This window comes from Uncinocarpus reesii, genomic scaffold, assembly GCF_000003515.1.
Source record: "Uncinocarpus reesii 1704 scaffold_5 genomic scaffold, whole genome shotgun sequence".
Taxonomy (NCBI): Eukaryota; Fungi; Ascomycota; class Eurotiomycetes; order Onygenales; family Onygenaceae; genus Uncinocarpus; species Uncinocarpus reesii.
The window spans coordinates 15,643-34,693 of record NW_003052496.1 but is presented as its reverse complement, the minus strand read 5'-3'; the positions used below and the strand labels follow the sequence as shown (position 1 = coordinate 34,693).

The window sequence follows — 19,051 nt, the reverse complement described above, 5'->3', positions numbered from 1 at the left end:
TTTCAACCCAAAGGATGCTCATTTTTGGGAGACGCCTAGGGGCCTTGTCATTCCGGCGCTGTGCTCCAAGACTCATAGCATCGCGTCAATGGGATCGTAGGATGTCGCAAAATGACACGATTGAGGAACAGACGCTACCATTTTCTCATTCAAAAACATTCTTCCCCGTCAAGATTGGTCAAACGTTCAAAGGTCGCTACCGAGTGATTGCGAAGCTTGGCTATGGCGCTTACTCTACCGTTTGGCTGGCGTGGGACGAGCGGTGAATATCAACTCTCGCGTCTATTTTGAACCTCTGTTGCTAACCTAGTATTCAACATAGGGCGAAAGCATACGCCTCCCTGAAGATTTCTATACAGGTCGACGATGCTAAGACCTCGCCCGTCACCAACGAAGTCAACATGCTCCGCCGCATGGGGAAGATTGCCGAAATAGACCACCCGGGCCTGGATTTTACACGTCTTGCAAATGATATTTTCCAGATTAGCCGCTCATCTGGCCGCCATTATTGTATTGTGTGCAAACCACAAGGCCCGACTGCCTTCGACTTACAGCAGTTATTTTCTGAAGCGAAAATGCCGAAGGTTATGGTCAAAGGACTGATACACTACTTGCTCTTTTCGCTGAATTGGCTCCATGTAAACTGTGGCGTTGCACACACAGGTAACTTCTCGAACGCTATGCCCTTGTTTTTTTAGCTCCCTGCTTACAAGAAAAGACTAGATATTTCCCCCAAAAATATATTGTTGGAAGCCGGCGATGACAGTATATTCAGAGATATCGAGGACGAGGAGTCTCGTGACCCAAGCATTCCAATACTTTCGGGAGACGGAAACGCTGTTGTATATAGATCTCGAAATACTAGGTTGTCCCCACCTGGTAACCCGATTCTCATGGATTTCGGCCAGACACGATTAATTGAAGGCCGCGTGAACCAGGACTGGTGGATGTCCGACCTCTATCGGGCTCCTGAGGTATTACTGAAGCTTCCTTGGGCTTACCCGGTTGATATATTCGCAACTGGGGTTATGGTGAGTCAAACAGCCTTTATGCAAGCTGACTTTTTGTGATACCTGCGCAACGTTCGCTAAACTCTTGTGTAGACACTTTACCTTATGGAGGGCAAAAATCTTTTTGAGCCGATAGATCATGTCCACAACCAATATGTGCTCCCCCTAGCTTTGGCACAATACATCGGATATCTGGGCCCTCCTCCACTGGAAATTATTAAGCAAAGTCCCCTATTCTCTGAGTATTTTGATTCCGAGGGTACGTAACTCTTTGCAAAGTCTCCCGTTTGTGAACCGGCCGGTTAAAGCGCAGTAATAGGAAAATGGGTATGCGAGGTGCCAATACCTAAGAATTCTTTAGAGGACTTTGTTACGACCTTTGAACCAGGGGAAGAAAAGGATCAGTTTTTGCGCTTCATACGAAAAATGTTGACCTGGGATCAGGAGGCGAGAGCAACATCTATCGAACTTATATCAGACGAGTGGCTTACAAGGCCAGTCGATGATATCTGGCGCTGAAGTCATCAAATCTTTACCCATCGATGGAAGGGCTTAAAAATGGTCGAATTATCTTTGCTCTTCAGTCTTGGTCGAAATCACATTGCTTGCCCCAACTGCCGTTCAAGTGCTGATATCCAGAACTATTATTGAGGCCTACCAGTATAACTTTTTTTGATCTGCAGATGTACCACTAACTAATACCATGCTATCAGCAACAGGGAACTCATGCAGATTTTTGATACGCTTTTACCCTGCTTGGCCAATTTCAAATCCCTTCGATTTCCATGCGGCACAGCCCGACAATAGCACGGATGGCACGGCACAGTCAGACGGCGTGGGGCAAAGTCCTCCCCTGTAAGCAAGCAATGCCATGGCTCAGGGATCTACTGGATATCGTCCATACCATCTCACCACTAGAGGACGTTCTCTTTTGGTTGAGCGGCACATACGCATGGTTTCTCTCATGGCGATAAGCAATGCCTTCCAGTTTGGGTGGGACGGGGTCCAAGACTGCATCATGCATGTCCATTGGTCATGTTGGTTCAAGCATTTGCTCGCATCCCGCATCGCCAAAAAAACAAGCATTTGACGCTGACCTGGGCCATGGGGGAGGGCCCTCCCCAAAGCAGACAACTACGAGGAACTGCATTACATTACGCAGCGGCTTCATATGTCTTTACTAACATCGGCCCCCGAGCGAGAGCTCTGGAAGCATAAGTACTGCGTAAGGTGCTTCCAGTCGCTATAGCTCGCTGCCTGCCGAACGAATCCGCTGCCGGGATATTTTATTCTCATAAGAACCAATCAACCTTTCTCAAAACATGCTTGCGGTGGTCGTCGGCCTCGCTCTTCTAGTATCATGGGTCATTGCATCAATGCATCGCAACCACAGTTCCGGCTTAAAAGATATCCCCAATGCTCATTTCTCCGTTCCCTATTCACGCCTATGGTTGCTATCGCTCCGATGGCGGAAAATGGAGAATCGTAGCCGAATTCACCTCCATCGTCGCCTCGGGCCGGTCGTTCGGATTGGGCCGCGTGATGTGAGTGTGAATTGCATCGATAACGGGGTTCGCACAATCTACAGCAGCAAGTTCGACAAGGATGCGTCCTTCTACCATGAATTGTTCGACAAGTAAGTTCTCCTGAAGCATTCGTAACTTCACAAGTCGAAGTCTAACCAAGTAGTGACAGGACCGGTTTTATGGTTACTATGATAGGTAACGACGAGCATAGGAAGCGCAAACGTATGCTTTCCTACCCTTATTCCAATTCGTACATTCTCAACTCTCAGACCCTCGACAGCGTCCTCTCGCGTGTATCACGTCGCCTTGGAGAAGGAATAGCAGAGTGGGCAAGAATTGGCACCTCTGTTGATGTCTACCAGCAAGCTAAATGCTGCACTCTTGATGTTGCCTCCGGCTGGCTCTTTGGTAGGGAGAACGCGACTGATACTCTACGAGACCCGGGCTTTGAGAACGACCTCGCAACGTTGGCCTCAGTTGCTTCAAAAATAGTTTCCGTGCGAACCAGCTTCGGCTGGCCGATTAGCTATTTTGCAAGCTTGATTGGCAACGGAGAGCCCGATCCCGATGCCACTGGTCGATGGCAAGCATGGCTCACCCGAGTGATCACAGATTCCCACAGGAGGCACCCCACAAAGTCTGCTTCTGCTGCGAGTCTGTACGACCATTTTTACGATTCTTTCAAAGCCGCTAATCCCGATATGTCACGTAATGAAGTGGCGTCCTTTATCGCTGTGGAGTGCGACGACCATCTTTCGGCAACCCACATCGGCCTGGGGACTTTATTGTCATATACCATGTACGAACTATCACGAGATCCAGACTGCCAGCGGGCGCTCCGGAAAGAGCTACTCACTCTGGCCGAACCTAGCGATCGAAGCTTGGCCCATCGACTTGCAAATTTACCGGTGCTTGACGCGGTCGTTACCGAGACCATGCGAACCCGTGCACCCTGTCCTGGTCCCTTTCCTCGTGTTGTGCCGGACTCTGGCTGCCGGCTCGCGGGCAAGTTCGATGTCCCGGGCGGCACCGTCGTCAGCTCATCCGCCTGGGCCCTCCATTTTAATCCGGTCCCCTTTCCCGCTCCAGAAAAATGGCGACCGGGGAGGTGGCTTGAAGCAGACGAGAACACGGTCGCGGAGATGCGGAAGTGGATTTGGACATTTGGAAGCGGTGCGCGGGTGTGCATTGGCACTCATTTCTCCATGCGTGGTAGGTCCCATCCTTTCGCCATTCCTGATGTCCGGTTCATCGAAGAACGTGCTGACCACGCAAATACTAGTCATGAAGGAGCTTCTTGCCACCATCTATATGGATTATGAGACTGCCCTGGATGATGGATTTACAGGAAATGTGGAACAGGAGGATGCCTTTTCAGCGGCACCTCTTGCGGGTTGTCTAAAGCTGAGATTTCGACGGCTCACCTAGCCCAACCTCTGTATAGAGTATTATCTAATGAATAGTTTATAAAATACAATTTGAACTGAATTAAGCTTAAGTGTAGTTAACTAACGAGTTTTGAGATTTTTGACAGAACTCAAAGACTGTCAGAGAAAAGACATTCAAGTTCAATATTCCTTTGAAATGCACTGTGACAGCTAACACTGTGGCAGCTAACACTGTGGCAGCTAACACTGTGCCAGCTAACTTTATCTAGACTGAACTGATGTATACAGTAAACAACTGCTCCAGACAGAAAGCAACATTTCTTGTCTGCATTCAATTCTTGTCCATTGATGATATGTGATTGACCTACCATAAATGGTAGCATTATGTTAAAATAGGCTGTTCAATAGTAGCATTTGATTTGTTGTACCTGGCTTTTAATAGGCTACTTCTAGTAGAAAGCGATTTAGGTTGTGTGCACACATGACTGATTATCCTCTCTACAAAAGCAAGGGAAGGCCAACTAGTATATGTATATAGCAAAGGAGTGACAAATAGGTCGGTCATGCTTAAGACAAACAAGATGCTCTGTGCCATTAACATGAATATATATAGCATCTGGCCAGACGCAGTCCATCATCGCTCATTTCTCCTCGGGTGAGTGCTCCGTCTCTGAATCGGGCTTCGACAGTCCCAAGTATGATAACGTGGCTCTTAGTGTTGCTCCTCCACATTCGCAATGTTGGTTCTCGCGGCATTGAGATTGGTCCTGAGGAAATTGAGCTTCAAAGGCTCTTCGTCAATCTTGTTGGACTCGGCGTTGGCAGCAAGTTCGGGGTTGGCATCGGTCTCGGGTTTGAACAGGTTTTGGACTTCCTGCATCGCCTGCCATGGCTGAGATCTCTCGTCAACTGCGGTCGTGGTGGTGGATTGAGGCTGGGACCCAGTTAGTTATACCCTATATGATTGAAGATTTCCAAGGTGCTCCTACCATTCTTGAAGAGCGCGTGTTTTGGGTAATGGAATTTATTTTGTTTGAGATTGATATCCGTGAGTGATGGAGAGAGTCAGGTAATGGAGATAGTCACGAGGGTTTATATACCGCTTGAGACCGCACTCGAATGCGTGGGTGACTCGATATCTTTCGCCATACGGAGTACTTATTCACTGGTCGTGAATGGAACCCTTGGAGCAGGCGAGTATGCGTGAGGTGACATGGACGATGAAGCTGAATGTGGGCGCAGCGATATGTACAGTAACTACCCATACCGATAGCCAGTAGTTAAGTGACATTGAAGCCATAAGACCTGGTAATCCAAATGTCCTGTCTCTTGTTTCAACTCCACTCGAGCGCTGCCCCCCCAGTATCGTCCATAAAATGATATGTCCACTTTGTTGTACCGTAACAGATGGTTTTTATTAGCTCGCATATTTAGACATCTCTGTGAGCTCATTTTGCTTCCCTGCTCTGCATAGATGCCTCATCATATTGCAACTTTATACAAGATATCCGGAAGGATCCAAGCCCCAGGCAAGCTATGCACACACTTTTTAATATCATGCACATCTGAGGCGGCATCATGGTGACAACTGAATTCAGCAAGCTTGCACATTCATCCCAAGACAGCTTAGTGCTGCTTGCATTTTCTTGAATCACCAGGGTTAAGGCAATTCGGCACTCAAGACCCACACAGACAAGCATCCTAAGACATTTTCAAGCATCCTTGGCGGTAACATTGACTCGCATGCTTTGGTTGTGGTGCGGCTGATCAGCATTGACCCTGACTACTGTCTGTAAGTATGGAATAGAGTGTGTGCATAATCTCCGGTGTTAGTGTTTCCGAGGCGTCCGAGCTGCAATAGTTACATAGATCCCGGTCTAGCGCAACAGGCGCGTTACAGTGCTTAGCTAGTTAATTGAGTGCGTTTTTCTTTAACTTTCTCCGCGGCGCTCAACCAGTCCTCTGGGTCGCCCCTAAGTGGGTCATCCCGCTCGTCTCCACCTAAGCGCCACGCCAATCACACAATAGCCTTTGGGGTGTCGAGGCATGGCGTCGCATCGTCCAACACTGAGCGAGATAACCTGAGGCGGTAGCTGGATCTCTTTGCACGGGATAAGGATTCTATCCCCTCACTTGTCGTACTGCGGCTGAGCGATTGTCTTTTATGTCAAGGGCATGGATAGAACGAGTGGGGGGTAGTATCTCGTGGACCAAGCGCTCATCTTACTTGGAGCCGGGTTTGAAGTGCTCAAGTCGCCCCCCAGTATAGCCAGCGAACCAGAGGCTTGATTGGGAAGCGACCGCGAGAAACTGCGGGGTAGAGTTGAGGAATCTACCTAACCCGCCTATTTGTCTTTGCCAATCGTCGATTTCAGGGAATCCGCTGATATTGCTGGAAGCTCGTTTTGTTTCCCAGGGACTATCTGAACAAGAGCATTGTCATTGAAGGAATGCCGGAGCCTGAAGGAGGCAATACAGTAGCAATGGCCGCTGTTGACTCTGATGCCTTATTTAAAGCAAAGATCCAGTATCTTGCCAGAGACGGCCAGCACCAGCTGGTGAAACCATATTATTTGTACTTCAAGTACGATTCCGTTATTGCTCCAACAAACACAACCGCCGACGATCATTTTGTTCACATCCGTAATGCTCGGAATCTGGATATTCCATCGGGAGAGATGTTCTCCAAGTGGGGGTTTGCTCAGCTGCGCCTTGATTGCCCTTTGACCCCTGAGGAGTATTGCGATGACAAGAAAGTGGAAGAAGTTCTATATCCCGAGTACAAATCAATTGCCCGGTTGTTGTTCCCAAATGCTGCGCGCGTTGAAGTCCTAGAACACGCAGTAAGCAAAGACCCGAAGATGGAAGGCTTCAAAAGGCTGATCGTCTGGAACCAGGTTCGCAAACGTCACCCTCGTTGGCTATCTGAGAGCCTAGAACGACACGAATTTACAACAAACCAACCGAGTGACTATGTGCACATTGGTATGCGCACTTCATCGTACATATAACCTTTTGAACTTTGTATCCTGATCGGTTGATTAAATTCAGATATGACGGCCTCCTCAGCTGCAAAATGCAGTATAAAGCAGTTTAACATATACCCGAAAAGTTATTCAAGATTCGTCGTTGTAAAGTATGTCTGTCCAGGCCCCCAGAAAGCTGCATCCAACAGCTTACCCTTCATTACGCCAGCCTATGGAAACCGATAAGAGGGCCAGTATACGACTTTCCGCTCACGCTTTGCGACCGCCGTACAGTAGACTACGCATCTCAAGCCACTGCAATGGATATCGTTACTCGTGATTATGTCAACGAAAATACTCGAATATATTTTGACGAGAGGCACAAATGGTACTACTGGCACGGTATGCAGGCCGATGAGGTAATCGCCTTCATACAGGCAGATTCCCAAGCAGAGAACCGAGCAGGTATAGTAGTTAGATCTTGCCGCTCTGTTCTAGAGGATTTGTCTCTTCAAATATTGACACTGGATTTTAGGAGTTCCCCATACGGCTTTTCGAGATACTCGTAATAGTAACAACAAGCAGTTGCGTGAGAGTATTGAAGCTAGAGTATTTGTTTATTTTGACTGAATGTCCCGACTCTCAAGCATCCTAATCATACAATAGCGACATAAGTGAGTAGCATTAGCTATAAATAGCATTCAATTTATCGTCCAGTCCTTTCAAACCGTTCTTTACTACGAAACCAGTCTCCGTATTTCATCAGCAAGCCCAAAGGGGGAATGAAAGCGGCTGCGATAAAGGCTAGAACAGTGTTACCCCAGCCCTGTCCAATGGTTTGATATAAAGGAGGGCCGATTAATGGAAGAAAAGCCCCAGCAAGCGCTCGGAAGATCACACCAGCAGCTATAGCTGATGCCCCATGGATCTCGTAAACATCCACCACGTATGTTTCGGCCGGTATGGCGGAAAGCGTCATGCTGAACCCCGCAGCACACGTTCCAATGAGCGGCACGATGTAATGAACGTGAAACTCTAATGTCCATCCGTAGATGAGGAAGCCCAGGGGAAGAATTATTGCGGCAAGAAGCAGATGCACCAGCCGAGACTCCGGCCTGAATGCGTCGCCCTTGGTTTCCCCGCTGGTGGATCATGTAGCGGTCGGAAGTGAGACTGTAGAAGATCAAAGCGACGGTGTTGCCGATGGCGAGACTTAAAAACGTTAAGCCAATGGAGCCGGTAGAAAAGACGGTGGGGTACGTCGACTGCATGCTTTCTGTGAGTGTGGCAAGGATCAGTGAGACCAAGGCGTATGTTGTGGCCATGTAGCTCGTCGTCAGAATGAGGATGGGAGACTGAGTCAGGATGTGCAGCGGTTTTATAGCGCTTTCGAGCATGGTGGATGCATCGACACGGACCTGATGTTTGGAACGATACTTCTTGTCGTCCATGCGCTCCTCTTGTAACCGCTCCGCCTTCCGCCTTAGAATGACGACTGCGTATGTCTCCCGGAGCACCGCCAGTAAGAGCAAGCTGAAGAATCCGAGGACAATGACCGCAAGCCAAATCGACCATCTCCAACCCAGGCTGTGTGCGATATACGCCCCTGCGACAGGTGAGACGAAATCTGCTAGCATCTGAGTTCCCATGACCAATGCCATAGTTCGGCCGGTTTGTTCCAGTTGGAACAAATCCCCAACAATGGCGGGCCCGAGGGTGAGAATTGACAGGAAACAACCCGTTAAGAATCGAAATGCAATGAGCATTGAGAGGTTTACGCTCAGGGCGCTGGCGATCAAGCAACAGAGCGCGAGGAAGTTTCCAATATGGAAGATGGGAAGCCGACCGAATCTTTCGGAGAGCGGCGCAATAAAAAACGGGCCAATCCCTTCCCCGAGCTCCCAAATCGTGACGAGCAAGATCTGGTTGAGCTTATTGTGCGAATGGAACTCTTGCAAGACCTGGGGCGCTGTAGGTACGATCGTCATTGTCGAAAAGACACTGATTCGGTCAGTCGATAATGACAGATAAAGAGCAAGTAGTGAGAACCAAAAAAGACACCCACCTGACGAAGCCCATCCATGAGATAACAAACACAATCAGCCATTTGTGCATTGGGGACCAATTCAAAGGGTTTTCTGGGTCATTCTCCTCAAAGTCCACAAGAACGACACTTGAATCGCCGACTTCAGTGGTATTTTCCAATGGCTGTTTGGCAACCTTTTCATCCTTGCTTCTCGCCGTAGCCATGGCTCTTTACCTGACGATTTCTGCACCTCGACTAAAGGGAAAATTGGGACTGTGTGGGTGACAGCCTTGTTGACAAAAGACATCACTGTCAAGCGGGTGGCATACGCGAGCAGTGTCTATTTAACTGCTGAGAGAGCGGGCAAGAGGCGGAACAAAGCTGCAGCTGAAGGGCCGACATGGTTTATCATAGGAGTATGGAGTACTCCACACTCTGTAGCCGAACACGCAGTCTGTATCCGGAAACAGGAGGAGGTATGTTGAGAAGTAGTACACAAGGTTTGAGTGGACATTCTCCCCTGATCATGCAGCTAACTAGGGGGCCTGGTCAGTATAAGAGATCATCGCCTCTACCAGAAGCTGGTGGGTGCGTGGGATTTTGAGGTCCAGTTAAATGTGGACTCTAACCAGTTAATCTACCACTGAGCAACGGTCCCCCAACGAAGACCTATAAAAGCAGAGATAATGATAAAAGTAGAATGAGAATAATCAGTCATCTTGATTAAGTCAAAGAATTGCAAATTTTATTCATATTTCTTCATGAAGCAAGACAAGTTCAAGAGTCTGATTGTTATTCTGACAACTGTAATTCTCCCCTTCTTTTTTTCTCTTTTATTTTCTTTTCGTTTTCCTTTCTTTCTTTCTTTCTTTCTTTCTTTCTTTCTTTCTTTCTTTCTTTTTTTTTATTTTTTACTGAGAAGAGATATGAATAATTAATAACATTGTGCAAGTGTGTAGTCAGGGGTTCTTATATAGATGAGTATAGCCAGGTGCCATTCATATTTTTTCTGCATAGTCGTGTTTCTCTTGCTCAAAGTTAATGCCCTTTTCCATCAAGCTTCCACTGGTCTCGGACTGGCAACTAGCTTGAGCGCGAACCAGGGTCAGCAGTTCATCAAACATCTGCTTCATTTCTTCGTCCACATCGAGCCGTTGATGAAGGAGTGAGTCGAAATCGCCAATGCTGTACCGCTCATCATGCTTAAGGCGGAAGTGGTCCGTTTGGAGGAGAATGGACATGGTTTCAAGGTCCGCTGTGAAGACAGTACTGTTAGGACAAGATGCTACATCTAACTAGAATGAGGAGGAAAATTCTTCAAGCCATATTACATACCATACTGCGCTGTGATTTTTAGCAGGTGTGGCCCCATGAGACGGGGGCAAACGCTATACTGATCCCATCTCTCGAGCAGGAGGCTCAAGACTCCATGGCTGTTGTTCACAATGGCCGTGGTCAACGGAGTCTGTCCCGCAGTCGAGATCGCATTGATGTTTGCATTGTACTCGAGAAGGAGTTTGGCAAAATCGACATTATCATTCCGTGTGGCGTGGATCAACGCTGTCCGCCCGTCTACGCCACACTTGTCAAAAATGAGTCAGTACCAGGACGCAGGAAAGGGTGGAAGCCGGCAATGGGGACCTACAGCATCCACATTAGCTCCATATTGGAGCAACGCCTTGATAAGAAGGGGATCTGTTGCGTTGCGAGCCGCGCAGTTAAGAGGGCTCCCAACCTTGTAGCCACCCGGGATGATGGGATCCGGATCGCAACCGGCGGCAAGGAGGATGCGAGTACAGGTGGTGTGGTTTCGGTCCGCAGCATAGGACACCGGACCGGCATGCTGAGAATCCATAATGTTGGGATCCGCATTGAAGTGCAAAAGCGTGGTGACAGCCTCGTCGTCGCCGCGCGCGGCCGCCCAGAGAAGGGCAGTGCGTCCCATTGCGTCTTGATAGTTGACAGCTTCGGGATGCTCCTGAAGTTCTTGCACGAGGTCTCGGCCTGATATACCAAGGACAATCTGGTGCAAAAGGGGCAAGTTTTGTTCGTCCAGCCAGTCTTCGCGGCGGCTTATGCGGCTGAGGGCATTGACAGCATCTCGTCCAAGGCCGCCTTGCAGAAGCAAATCAGAGGCTTTGTTGCGGGGACTGTTATCGTTTCGAGACTTTGGCCTGCTTCGCGTTAGTACCGGGCAAGAAAGGGACGAAGAGTGTGAAGTCATTGAGAGCGTACCTATAGTCGGCATCTGCACCTTGGTCGTACAGGAAGCGACATATTTCCCACTGTTGCGAGTAAATAGCCCACTGAAGGAGGTAAATACATTATATGGTGTTAGCATGAGACTTTGGCTCTGTTTTGGGAACATAAGTAGAATGAAGGGATTTTGGGGGGTTAAACTTACACGAAGCAACGAGTATCCGCGTGTGTCACTGATATCAAGAGGAGACGCCAGCCCTTGGGCAAACAGCGCCTTCAGGGCATTAATGTTGCCATTGATGGTGTAGTTGACAGCGGGGGCCGAGTCAGGCACATGGCGGTAGGTCCGTAGCTGTAGGGATGGGCCGGTGACGCCATGATAAGTCGCCTGGAGTTGAAATATTTTGGACCAAAAGACGTTGGCTGGGAACCAGAATTCGGCCTGGACCTTGGGGGCCCTAGCCTGGTTGCAAGCTTGATGGTTGCATTCCGGAGTCACAGCAGGTATGCCGGAGTAGTCAACAAAGAGCTGACCAAGAAACCTGCTCACGATGCCTGGTGTCTGGGAGCGCCGTGAATTGTGACATTGACAAGGGCATGCTCGATCACACCAGGTCCTGTTGCTTTGGACGCCGACGCGGACAGTCTCGATTTGTTGGGAGTTGGACGGCTGAAGCTGAGATTTGCCATCTTTCGTTGCTGCAGCGGCTCGAGAACGAGTTCTGATGACATTCGGATGTAGCCGTGGCAGGCGGGGGGTATTGTCGTTCATTGTTGACATTGTGAGGGAGAGCTGTTCGGTGATGTAGGACTTTAAAGCTTCGTGATGGTTGTTGATCAGAGATTTGAGCTCCGTGCCCTGGGTAGAATTCGCGTGTGACAGCTCATTGAGCTGAATGTCCACTCGGGTGAGCTTGTATCTACAGACAAAGAAAAGGCCGTCAGCAGAGCATTGACATCACGCGAAGATAAAGGCAGGAATGAGGGGCGCTGCACTGGGGGTTCTTATCTAACTAACTAGGTTAACTGACTAGTTAGTGAGTGACCTTGGCGGTGAGCGCCGCGATCTCAAGTGGGACAGCCACGCGACAAATCAGAGATCATAATAATGGAGGGCATCCCGGGGAAAGAATATTACCAAATGAAAGTACATACGTGGCAGCAGTGTCTAATATGAAATGCAGGTTGGCTTTCGCAGCAACAATCTGTTTCTGCACCTCGTTGAGGCGGCCGTGATGTTTCTTCCAGGCATAGACTCGATGGGCAGACCCAAATTTGGACTGCAGGCCCGTCGTGCGAACCTCTTCAACAATCGAGTCCAATTCAGTCAGATACCCCTTTAGCTTAGCAATATGGACGGCCACCTCATCGTGGATGTCTGCGCCGAGATGATCGTCCTCGTCGTTGGCGTTTGACTTGCGCAGCTCACGCTCTTTGAGACATCTGGACAGGTGAACAAGCACGATTTTAGCATCGTCCACCTCGTTGCTGAGAGAGGCCAGTCTGCCCGGGAGCTCTCCTAGTAGCTCATGCAGGTCGCGCAGCCCTCTACACACCCCATTAGCCAGCTTGCTGAGGGTCACAACCGAGGCTATCAGGCCAACAGCTTCCGCCATATTCGCTACCAAATTGCTGGTATCAAGACAAGCGCCTCAAACCACAGCATCGGCCTTCATGAGCCCTAGGGGAGCTGCGCGAATAGGAGAATGTCGAAGCGAGATCAAGAAAGTTCAGGCGCTGACTATCCTAGAAATAAGCATATCAACACTTGTATTCAGGACAGTGGTGCTTGTGGGCGAATATTGGAAAGACTCACAAACACAGACTGGCTCAAATGGCAGGATGAAAGGTGAGCTTTTCATCCCATCTAACTAACCCTACTAACCACTGGGAGGAACATGACAACTTCATATGCCTTTCTATGCGAGCTTCTTGCTGGTAAGTCTGCTTTGCTTTGTGCCTCTGTTGTCCTTCTGACAGTCAGAACGAGAATGGTCTTATTTGACTCGCAGCAGCAAGGCCGCATACATATTGCCTATTTTTCGCAGAGCTGAATCCCCCTCATCTGCATCCCTTGCAGGGAACCGGACCAACATGAGAACAATGCATTGAGGGAACCGAAATTTGCAGCATAATTGGTCAAGAGTACGGAGGACGCATGGAAAGCAAAACCAACAGGGCACATGCATTTCCACTGATCACCCCTCCCCTTTCTCCTCTCCCGCAAAGTTCAGTATACTGGCCCTGGGCGTGCTACAAAGAATGCCAGAGAACACAGGGAGTATATTATCGGGGGATTTCTACCTGGTTTTATTGTAGTCTGCGCATCGGAGTCCATTTTACGTTTCTTGCGGGTGTGCGGTGGGCACGCTACATGAGATGTTCATCCATGGATGACTTCCCGCTCGTATCAACCTTGACAGCGGGAGAAGAGAATATTGGTGGGTTGGATCCGCGGGTGCAAGGATCAGGGGGTGAGTTAACCGCTTTCGGTATGGCTGCCCCGGTCTTTAGTTTCGCCGATATTATTCCGATGCATCTTTGCCCTCTTGACCTCAGCTGACGGGGATCTCAGGCCCCTCGTCGTCGCATTCCAATCAAATTTCGTGGATGGAGGATGCAAGAGGATGACGCCCAATGAGACAGGGGTGGTCCATCCATGGTCACCAAAAGGACCATGCTTTTTATCGTTGGAGGCAGTGACTGTGACACAACGCGAGTTATCAATTTGCTGACGAGGCATAGTTAAATGGAGAACACGGAGACAACGGTGAACAAGGGATCAACAAGGGGAGATGAAGTCGATGGTCAGTTCGGTATATGGAGTCTTGCGAAAGCAATTCGCCCAGCATCGCGCTTATGCAAACTGATCTCCGGAAGTTTGAACTTTTCATCCGTCTGCATTTGGGGGTTGCCATTGGAGGCAGCAAATCCTGGCCACATGGGCTAAATATATCAGTGGCCCCCAATCCTCAAGGGGCATGCAAACGGTGAATGCAGCCATGTCACTGGAGAGGATGATCGAAGATCCTCCATGCTCATACCCCTCGTTTTAGCTGTCCGCTTGCCCCTCCTCGCCTGCCGCTGTTCCTACTTTCATACAACAGATCTAGGCGCGTCTTGGGGGTTTTGCTTTCTGCATTGGGATCACCAATTCCTGCTACATCCAGATCTTGAGGTGGTTCTCGCCGTTACGTCGGGGTAGAGGCCCCTCCAGCGACGAGCTTCTGTACATCACGCGTACCACCCCGTTTTCCCTTTCACTGCAGTTGGGAAATAGGACTTTTTGCCCGATATCCGAACCCGCTCCAGAAAAAATGCGATTCGGCAGGAACCTGCACCACCGGCGAGTCCCCGCCTGGACGGAATGCTACATTGACTATTCTCGCTTGAAGGCCCTGGTCAACACCCAGGCATCTCTCATAGGTCAGTACAGCCTCTTCATGTAGAACCCTTTCTATTCGAAATACTGACTTTTTGAACGATTATCAGATCTCAACAAAGCTATCCACCTTGAGCTGGAGATTGTTGACAAGTTCCTTTCTGTCCAAGAAAGCAACATCGAAGCCAAAATCTATACTCTGAGTAAGCATTGGGGCATCACGATTGGCTCAACGGAACCACTCGAGTATAGTGGCGTCTCCCCGTTGGAGCTAGAAGACCTACAGAGCTCATTGTTGGAGTGTGCCTACGACGTCGCCCAATGTCACCATTTTGCCAAGGTCAATCACGATGCTCTGTCTCATATCCTCGACAAGGCCGCCGTCACCTACAGTTTGGAAGAACCACTCGATATCAATATCCCTCCAAGGCTTGTTCGCCATGGCCAATCTTCTTTCCATGACGCATGGCTCACCCGGCTAAACGCAAACCTGCAACTCGTGCGAGAAGCTATGGAACTAGAAGACGCAGGCACGTCTTCACGGTCATTGCTTCTTGAGCTTTATGGAATGCACCTTTTTCCACCCGAAACTATGCAGTGCCTGCGCGAGGATGATGCTGTAAACTTAAAGGCAGCTCTGAATCGTCAATACTCGACTTCCTCCCCGGAAAAGCAATTGGTTCTCGCACGACTAGTTCAAGTCGCCACCATTTATCGATCATCCAGATGCCGGAGTACTTGTCTGTCTAGTCTTCGGCCCTACCTAGGTGAAACCGTCAGCCCCAGGCACGATGAGTATTTGCATCATATCGTACAGCAATTCACCCGCTTTCAGCCGCCTTTGGACAATTTCTCGGCAACAAATGCCTTTCACCAGGTTCTGAAGCTCCTCCACCCAAGCCAACTCCCTCTACTGCAAAGTCAAGACACCTTAGGCCGTCTACCCCTTCATCATGCAGCTCGCCTAGGTCTTCATGGGGTATGTAAAGAAATCATAGCCGCCATCCGAAACCCGGCCCTTGAACCTGTTACAGAACAAGTTCGTATTTGCCCGGATACTTTCGGTCAAACGCCGTTGGACTACGCGGTTCGGCACGGTCATACAGCTGTGGTTGAACTTTTACTTTTGGAACATAAGTCCCAAAATTTTTCGGATAGGCTTGATACGGTCGAAGAATCAGACCTCCTCGCGACAGCCATATCGTCCGAGTTCAAGGACATTGCCATGCGACTGATCCAGGAAGGCTGGGGCTCGCGATTTGTTAGCAAATCCGGCAAGACTGTCCTGCATTTGGTTTCGGAACATGGACTCACAGACTTGGTTAACGGCCTGGTTGCGCTAAAAGTGGACATCAACGCCCAAGACAGTGCCAGAGGGTGGACGCCCCTCGTTACCGCTTGCGTACAGGGACATGCCAATATGGTCGAGGCGCTTCTTCAAGCTGGTGCAGATACTGACATACCGGATTCGCAAGGGTGGCTAGCCAAGGATCATGCCGCGTATAGGGGCCACATCAAGATTATGAACGCGATCAAAGCACATGGCTCGCTCGCTTTAACGTCCAAACCTGGGAAACGATATGGTGGAGCGACCATTTTACCTCGACGCTCATCAACCGACTCCGTCATTTTCATCCACCTAGGGACGCTAGACCTTTTCAAGAGAGCAGCCGAGGTCGATGTTACATCATACAGGAGACGCATATCACCAGTTCAACTACCTGATACGTGCCTGGATCTTAACATCTCCCTTGACGGAGACCTCAACCAGCAAGCGTACACAGTCTCTCTTCCAATTACCTCAGAAATGTCTGACAAACCTTGGTGCTTCACAGCTAAAGATCCAGACAGCGCAGCTATTGTCTTTCAACTCACAAGCTCGTTGGAAGAAAAACCCATTGGGACGGGTGTCGCACTTCTCGGCAGCCTAAAGGAAGCTTTGGGAGCAAACCGCGAGAGTCTAGTAAGGGACTTCACTATACCACTTGTCAGTGACAGATATGGCCACGTCGGAACAGTGGTTTTCAGCTTTGTCATCGCTCGCCCCTTTAAGCACGTACAACGCCCACCGATGGACCCCCAGGTTCTCCAACTAGAGTCCTCATCGACTCTGGGTGGTCATCGCGGTAAGGATTTACGATCACCTAAGAGAGGGACGCTAACCCGAGTGAGCAGGAAACGGACAGAACAGCAACTCACCCTGCTTACAAGTTGGAGAGAATACGCTTCAGGTATCACGAGATCCTCGACTTCCTAAGAAGCGTCACTCTTCTAACCCCCTGAAAAGTCATTCCAAACCGCTATTGACCACGGGGCTGATGTTGTCGAATTTGGTATGGCTAAGCTACCGGTCTGCGTTCTTCGTCTCCAGAAACATCATCTAACGTTACTCGCAGACGTTCAGTTGACCAAAGATGATATCCCAGTCATCTACCATGACTTCATCGTGGCTGAGAAAGGCTCCGACGCGCCCATGCACACGCTTACCTTCAAGCAAGTGAGTTTGCATGTTCAACAACTCCATTTTTTACTTGCTAACATAAAATATCATCAGTTCATGGCCATCAGCGATGCGCAGTCCGCCTCGCAACTGCCCACCACTGCTTCCTCCAGGCTGCCTTGGGATGAGCGCGACCGTCCTCGTGTCCTTCCAAGCCCGCGACGCAGTTCACTTTGTGCACCGCTAGACAGCGCCACTAAAGCGCTTGTCAGCCAGATGGAACACACGTTAAACTACCCCAATTACAAAGCTAATCTCAGGAACTACAGTATCCACGAGCCCTTTGTCACGCTTGAACAGCTATTCCATAACCTGCCGGAGGAGGTCTCGTTTGATATTGAACTCAGTGATTTCCACCCGCCATTCTCCCCTTGGTGTGACTCCATACGTCTAACCAAGTCTTAGAATATCCCATGCTTTACGAAGCGGTTGATTTTCAAATGGACGTTTTTGCGTCAGAAGTTAATCATTTCCTTGACTCGATCCTCGCTGTGACATATGCGCACGCAGGACCTCGTCGCCGAGTCATCTTCACATCGTTCAGTCCGGAGATATGCATGGTGCTCTCGGTAAAGCAGCAGACATACCCCATCCTTTTTCTGAACGATTCGTCAAACTGGCCGACAGGGGATATGAGAGCGACAAGTCTGCAGACTGCTATCCGCTTCGCTCATAAGTTCGGCCTGGCTGGAGTGGCCATGGCGTCCGAGCCGTTCGTTGCGAGCCCCGGCCTGGTAGAATTCGTGAGAAAGCAAGGACTGTACACAGCTACATACGGACCATTGAATAATGACACTAGATGCATAGAGGTGAGCCATTCTCTATAACCTAGATATTTGCATGATGCCACAAATTGACTTCTGAATCGCAGATTCAAGCTGAAGCGGGAGTGGATTTGATCATTGCTGACAAGGTCAAGCTGGCCAAACAGGTATTAAGAAAGAGAACAAGAATCTTAAACTGATTTGATGAGGCAAACTATCATAACTAGTAGGCTGGGCTGATGAGATCAGAATTCTGGAACTGGTTTTCCCTTTTCTGTCTCATGTCCTTCTCACAGTTGACAAAATGGAAATGGATCAAATTATTGAGCTTCAAATAAGAGTGATACAAACTGAAAACTAAATATGATGATGTTATGTCAGACTCTAATGTTAGACTGCAAACAAAATTCAGTCAAACTGAGTAGTCATGATACTCAACTTGACTCAACAAGTTTTGAATTGGCTGGGAGTGTTAGAGTCTGACATGGAGTGGTAAAGAAGTGTTGAACTTGAGATTACATGACCACCAAATTCTTCTTGCAATTGCTGTTAGTAGAGCTAGAGTAAGAGCTCAGAGCAAGAGAGTATATATTGCATGATTATTTCAGATCTCTCTTTTCTTCATCATATTTAGTATTTTTGATTAAATCTATTTAGTACAATAGTTTATTAGATTCTTTTTCTTCTATTCTTGTGTCTAATTTGAGATTGTATCATAATACTAAACATTCTCTTACTTTACTTTTTGAAGTTTTTCAGTTAAAAGATTTCAAGTAGTGTTGATTATTGTAAGGACACTGCCAGTGAGAAGCAGCTATCTAACCTCCATCCAGCAGATAGTATTTATGACAGCATTGTGGCAAGATGTTGCCACCTCAAAGATATAAGCAGGGGACTGTCTTGCTCACTTGTAAGAGAGCAAGTGATTCATTTATTATCTATCTACTATTTACTACTAGAATCTATCTTATGATCTAAATATTATTGTATACAATTTAGATATACATTATTATTACTTAGATCAATAGCAATAATCTCTATCTAGTCTCTAGCTAGTCACTAGATACCAGTACTCATATAGTTTCACTTCAATATCAAGAAGATGTCTAGTCTCTGACAATAGTCAAGCTAGTTATTACAGTTTCAAATCACTTTAAAAAGAAACTGAAAAGAGTATGTCATCTAATTATCTTCTCTGCAAGATCTCAGCAGATTCATCACAAACTTTCAGTTCTGTTATAAAAGAGAATAAACAGAATATCTCTCAGAATTAACAAGAATTGCAGTCAG

General features: G+C 48.4%; 7 protein-coding genes across 7 annotated transcripts; 4 read left to right on the top strand and 3 right to left on the bottom strand.

Moving 5' to 3' along the window:
* Positions 1-101: 101 nt before the first annotated feature.
* UREG_07024 (uncharacterized protein) lies at positions 102-1,529 on the top strand (the record flags this gene model as incomplete). The annotated part of the gene is made up of 5 exons (XM_002582205.1): positions 102-262; positions 323-663; positions 724-1,031; positions 1,104-1,269; positions 1,330-1,529. The coding sequence occupies 5 exons, from the start codon at positions 102-104 to the stop codon at positions 1,527-1,529; spliced, it is 1,176 nt and encodes a 391-aa protein (XP_002582251.1).
* Positions 1,530-2,332: 803 nt separating this feature from the next.
* Positions 2,333-3,964, top strand: UREG_07023 (uncharacterized protein; the record flags this gene model as incomplete). Its single annotated transcript, XM_002582204.1, has 3 exons — positions 2,333-2,646; positions 2,706-3,748; positions 3,819-3,964. 3 exons carry the CDS (start codon positions 2,333-2,335, stop codon positions 3,962-3,964), a joined length of 1,503 nt encoding a protein of 500 aa, XP_002582250.1.
* Positions 3,965-4,636: 672 nt separating this feature from the next.
* Positions 4,637-4,916, bottom strand: UREG_07022 (uncharacterized protein; the record flags this gene model as incomplete). The annotated part of the gene is made up of 2 exons (XM_002582203.1): positions 4,637-4,858; positions 4,914-4,916. 2 exons carry the CDS (start codon positions 4,914-4,916, stop codon positions 4,637-4,639), a joined length of 225 nt encoding a protein of 74 aa, XP_002582249.1.
* A 1,491-nt stretch (positions 4,917-6,407) lies between these two features.
* Positions 6,408-7,459, top strand: UREG_07021 (uncharacterized protein; the record flags this gene model as incomplete). The annotated part of the gene is made up of 4 exons (XM_002582202.1): positions 6,408-6,909; positions 6,976-7,060; positions 7,120-7,355; positions 7,389-7,459. The coding sequence occupies 4 exons, from the start codon at positions 6,408-6,410 to the stop codon at positions 7,457-7,459; spliced, it is 894 nt and encodes a 297-aa protein (XP_002582248.1).
* Positions 7,460-7,705: 246 nt separating this feature from the next.
* Positions 7,706-9,140, bottom strand: UREG_07020 (uncharacterized protein; the record flags this gene model as incomplete). Its single annotated transcript, XM_002582201.1, has 2 exons — positions 7,706-8,891; positions 8,956-9,140. 2 exons carry the CDS (start codon positions 9,138-9,140, stop codon positions 7,706-7,708), a joined length of 1,371 nt encoding a protein of 456 aa, XP_002582247.1.
* Positions 9,141-9,914: 774 nt separating this feature from the next.
* On the bottom strand, positions 9,915-12,731 carry UREG_07019 (uncharacterized protein; the record flags this gene model as incomplete). Its single annotated transcript, XM_002582200.1, has 6 exons — positions 9,915-10,171; positions 10,252-10,498; positions 10,562-11,090; positions 11,152-11,201; positions 11,321-12,035; positions 12,271-12,731. The coding sequence occupies 6 exons, from the start codon at positions 12,729-12,731 to the stop codon at positions 9,915-9,917; spliced, it is 2,259 nt and encodes a 752-aa protein (XP_002582246.1).
* Positions 12,732-14,432: 1,701 nt separating this feature from the next.
* UREG_07018 (uncharacterized protein) lies at positions 14,433-17,961 on the top strand (the record flags this gene model as incomplete). Its single annotated transcript, XM_002582199.1, has 7 exons — positions 14,433-14,541; positions 14,608-16,623; positions 16,673-16,728; positions 16,785-16,994; positions 17,052-17,343; positions 17,403-17,806; positions 17,929-17,961. The coding sequence occupies 7 exons, from the start codon at positions 14,433-14,435 to the stop codon at positions 17,959-17,961; spliced, it is 3,120 nt and encodes a 1,039-aa protein (XP_002582245.1).
* Positions 17,962-19,051: the final 1,090 nt, after the last annotated feature.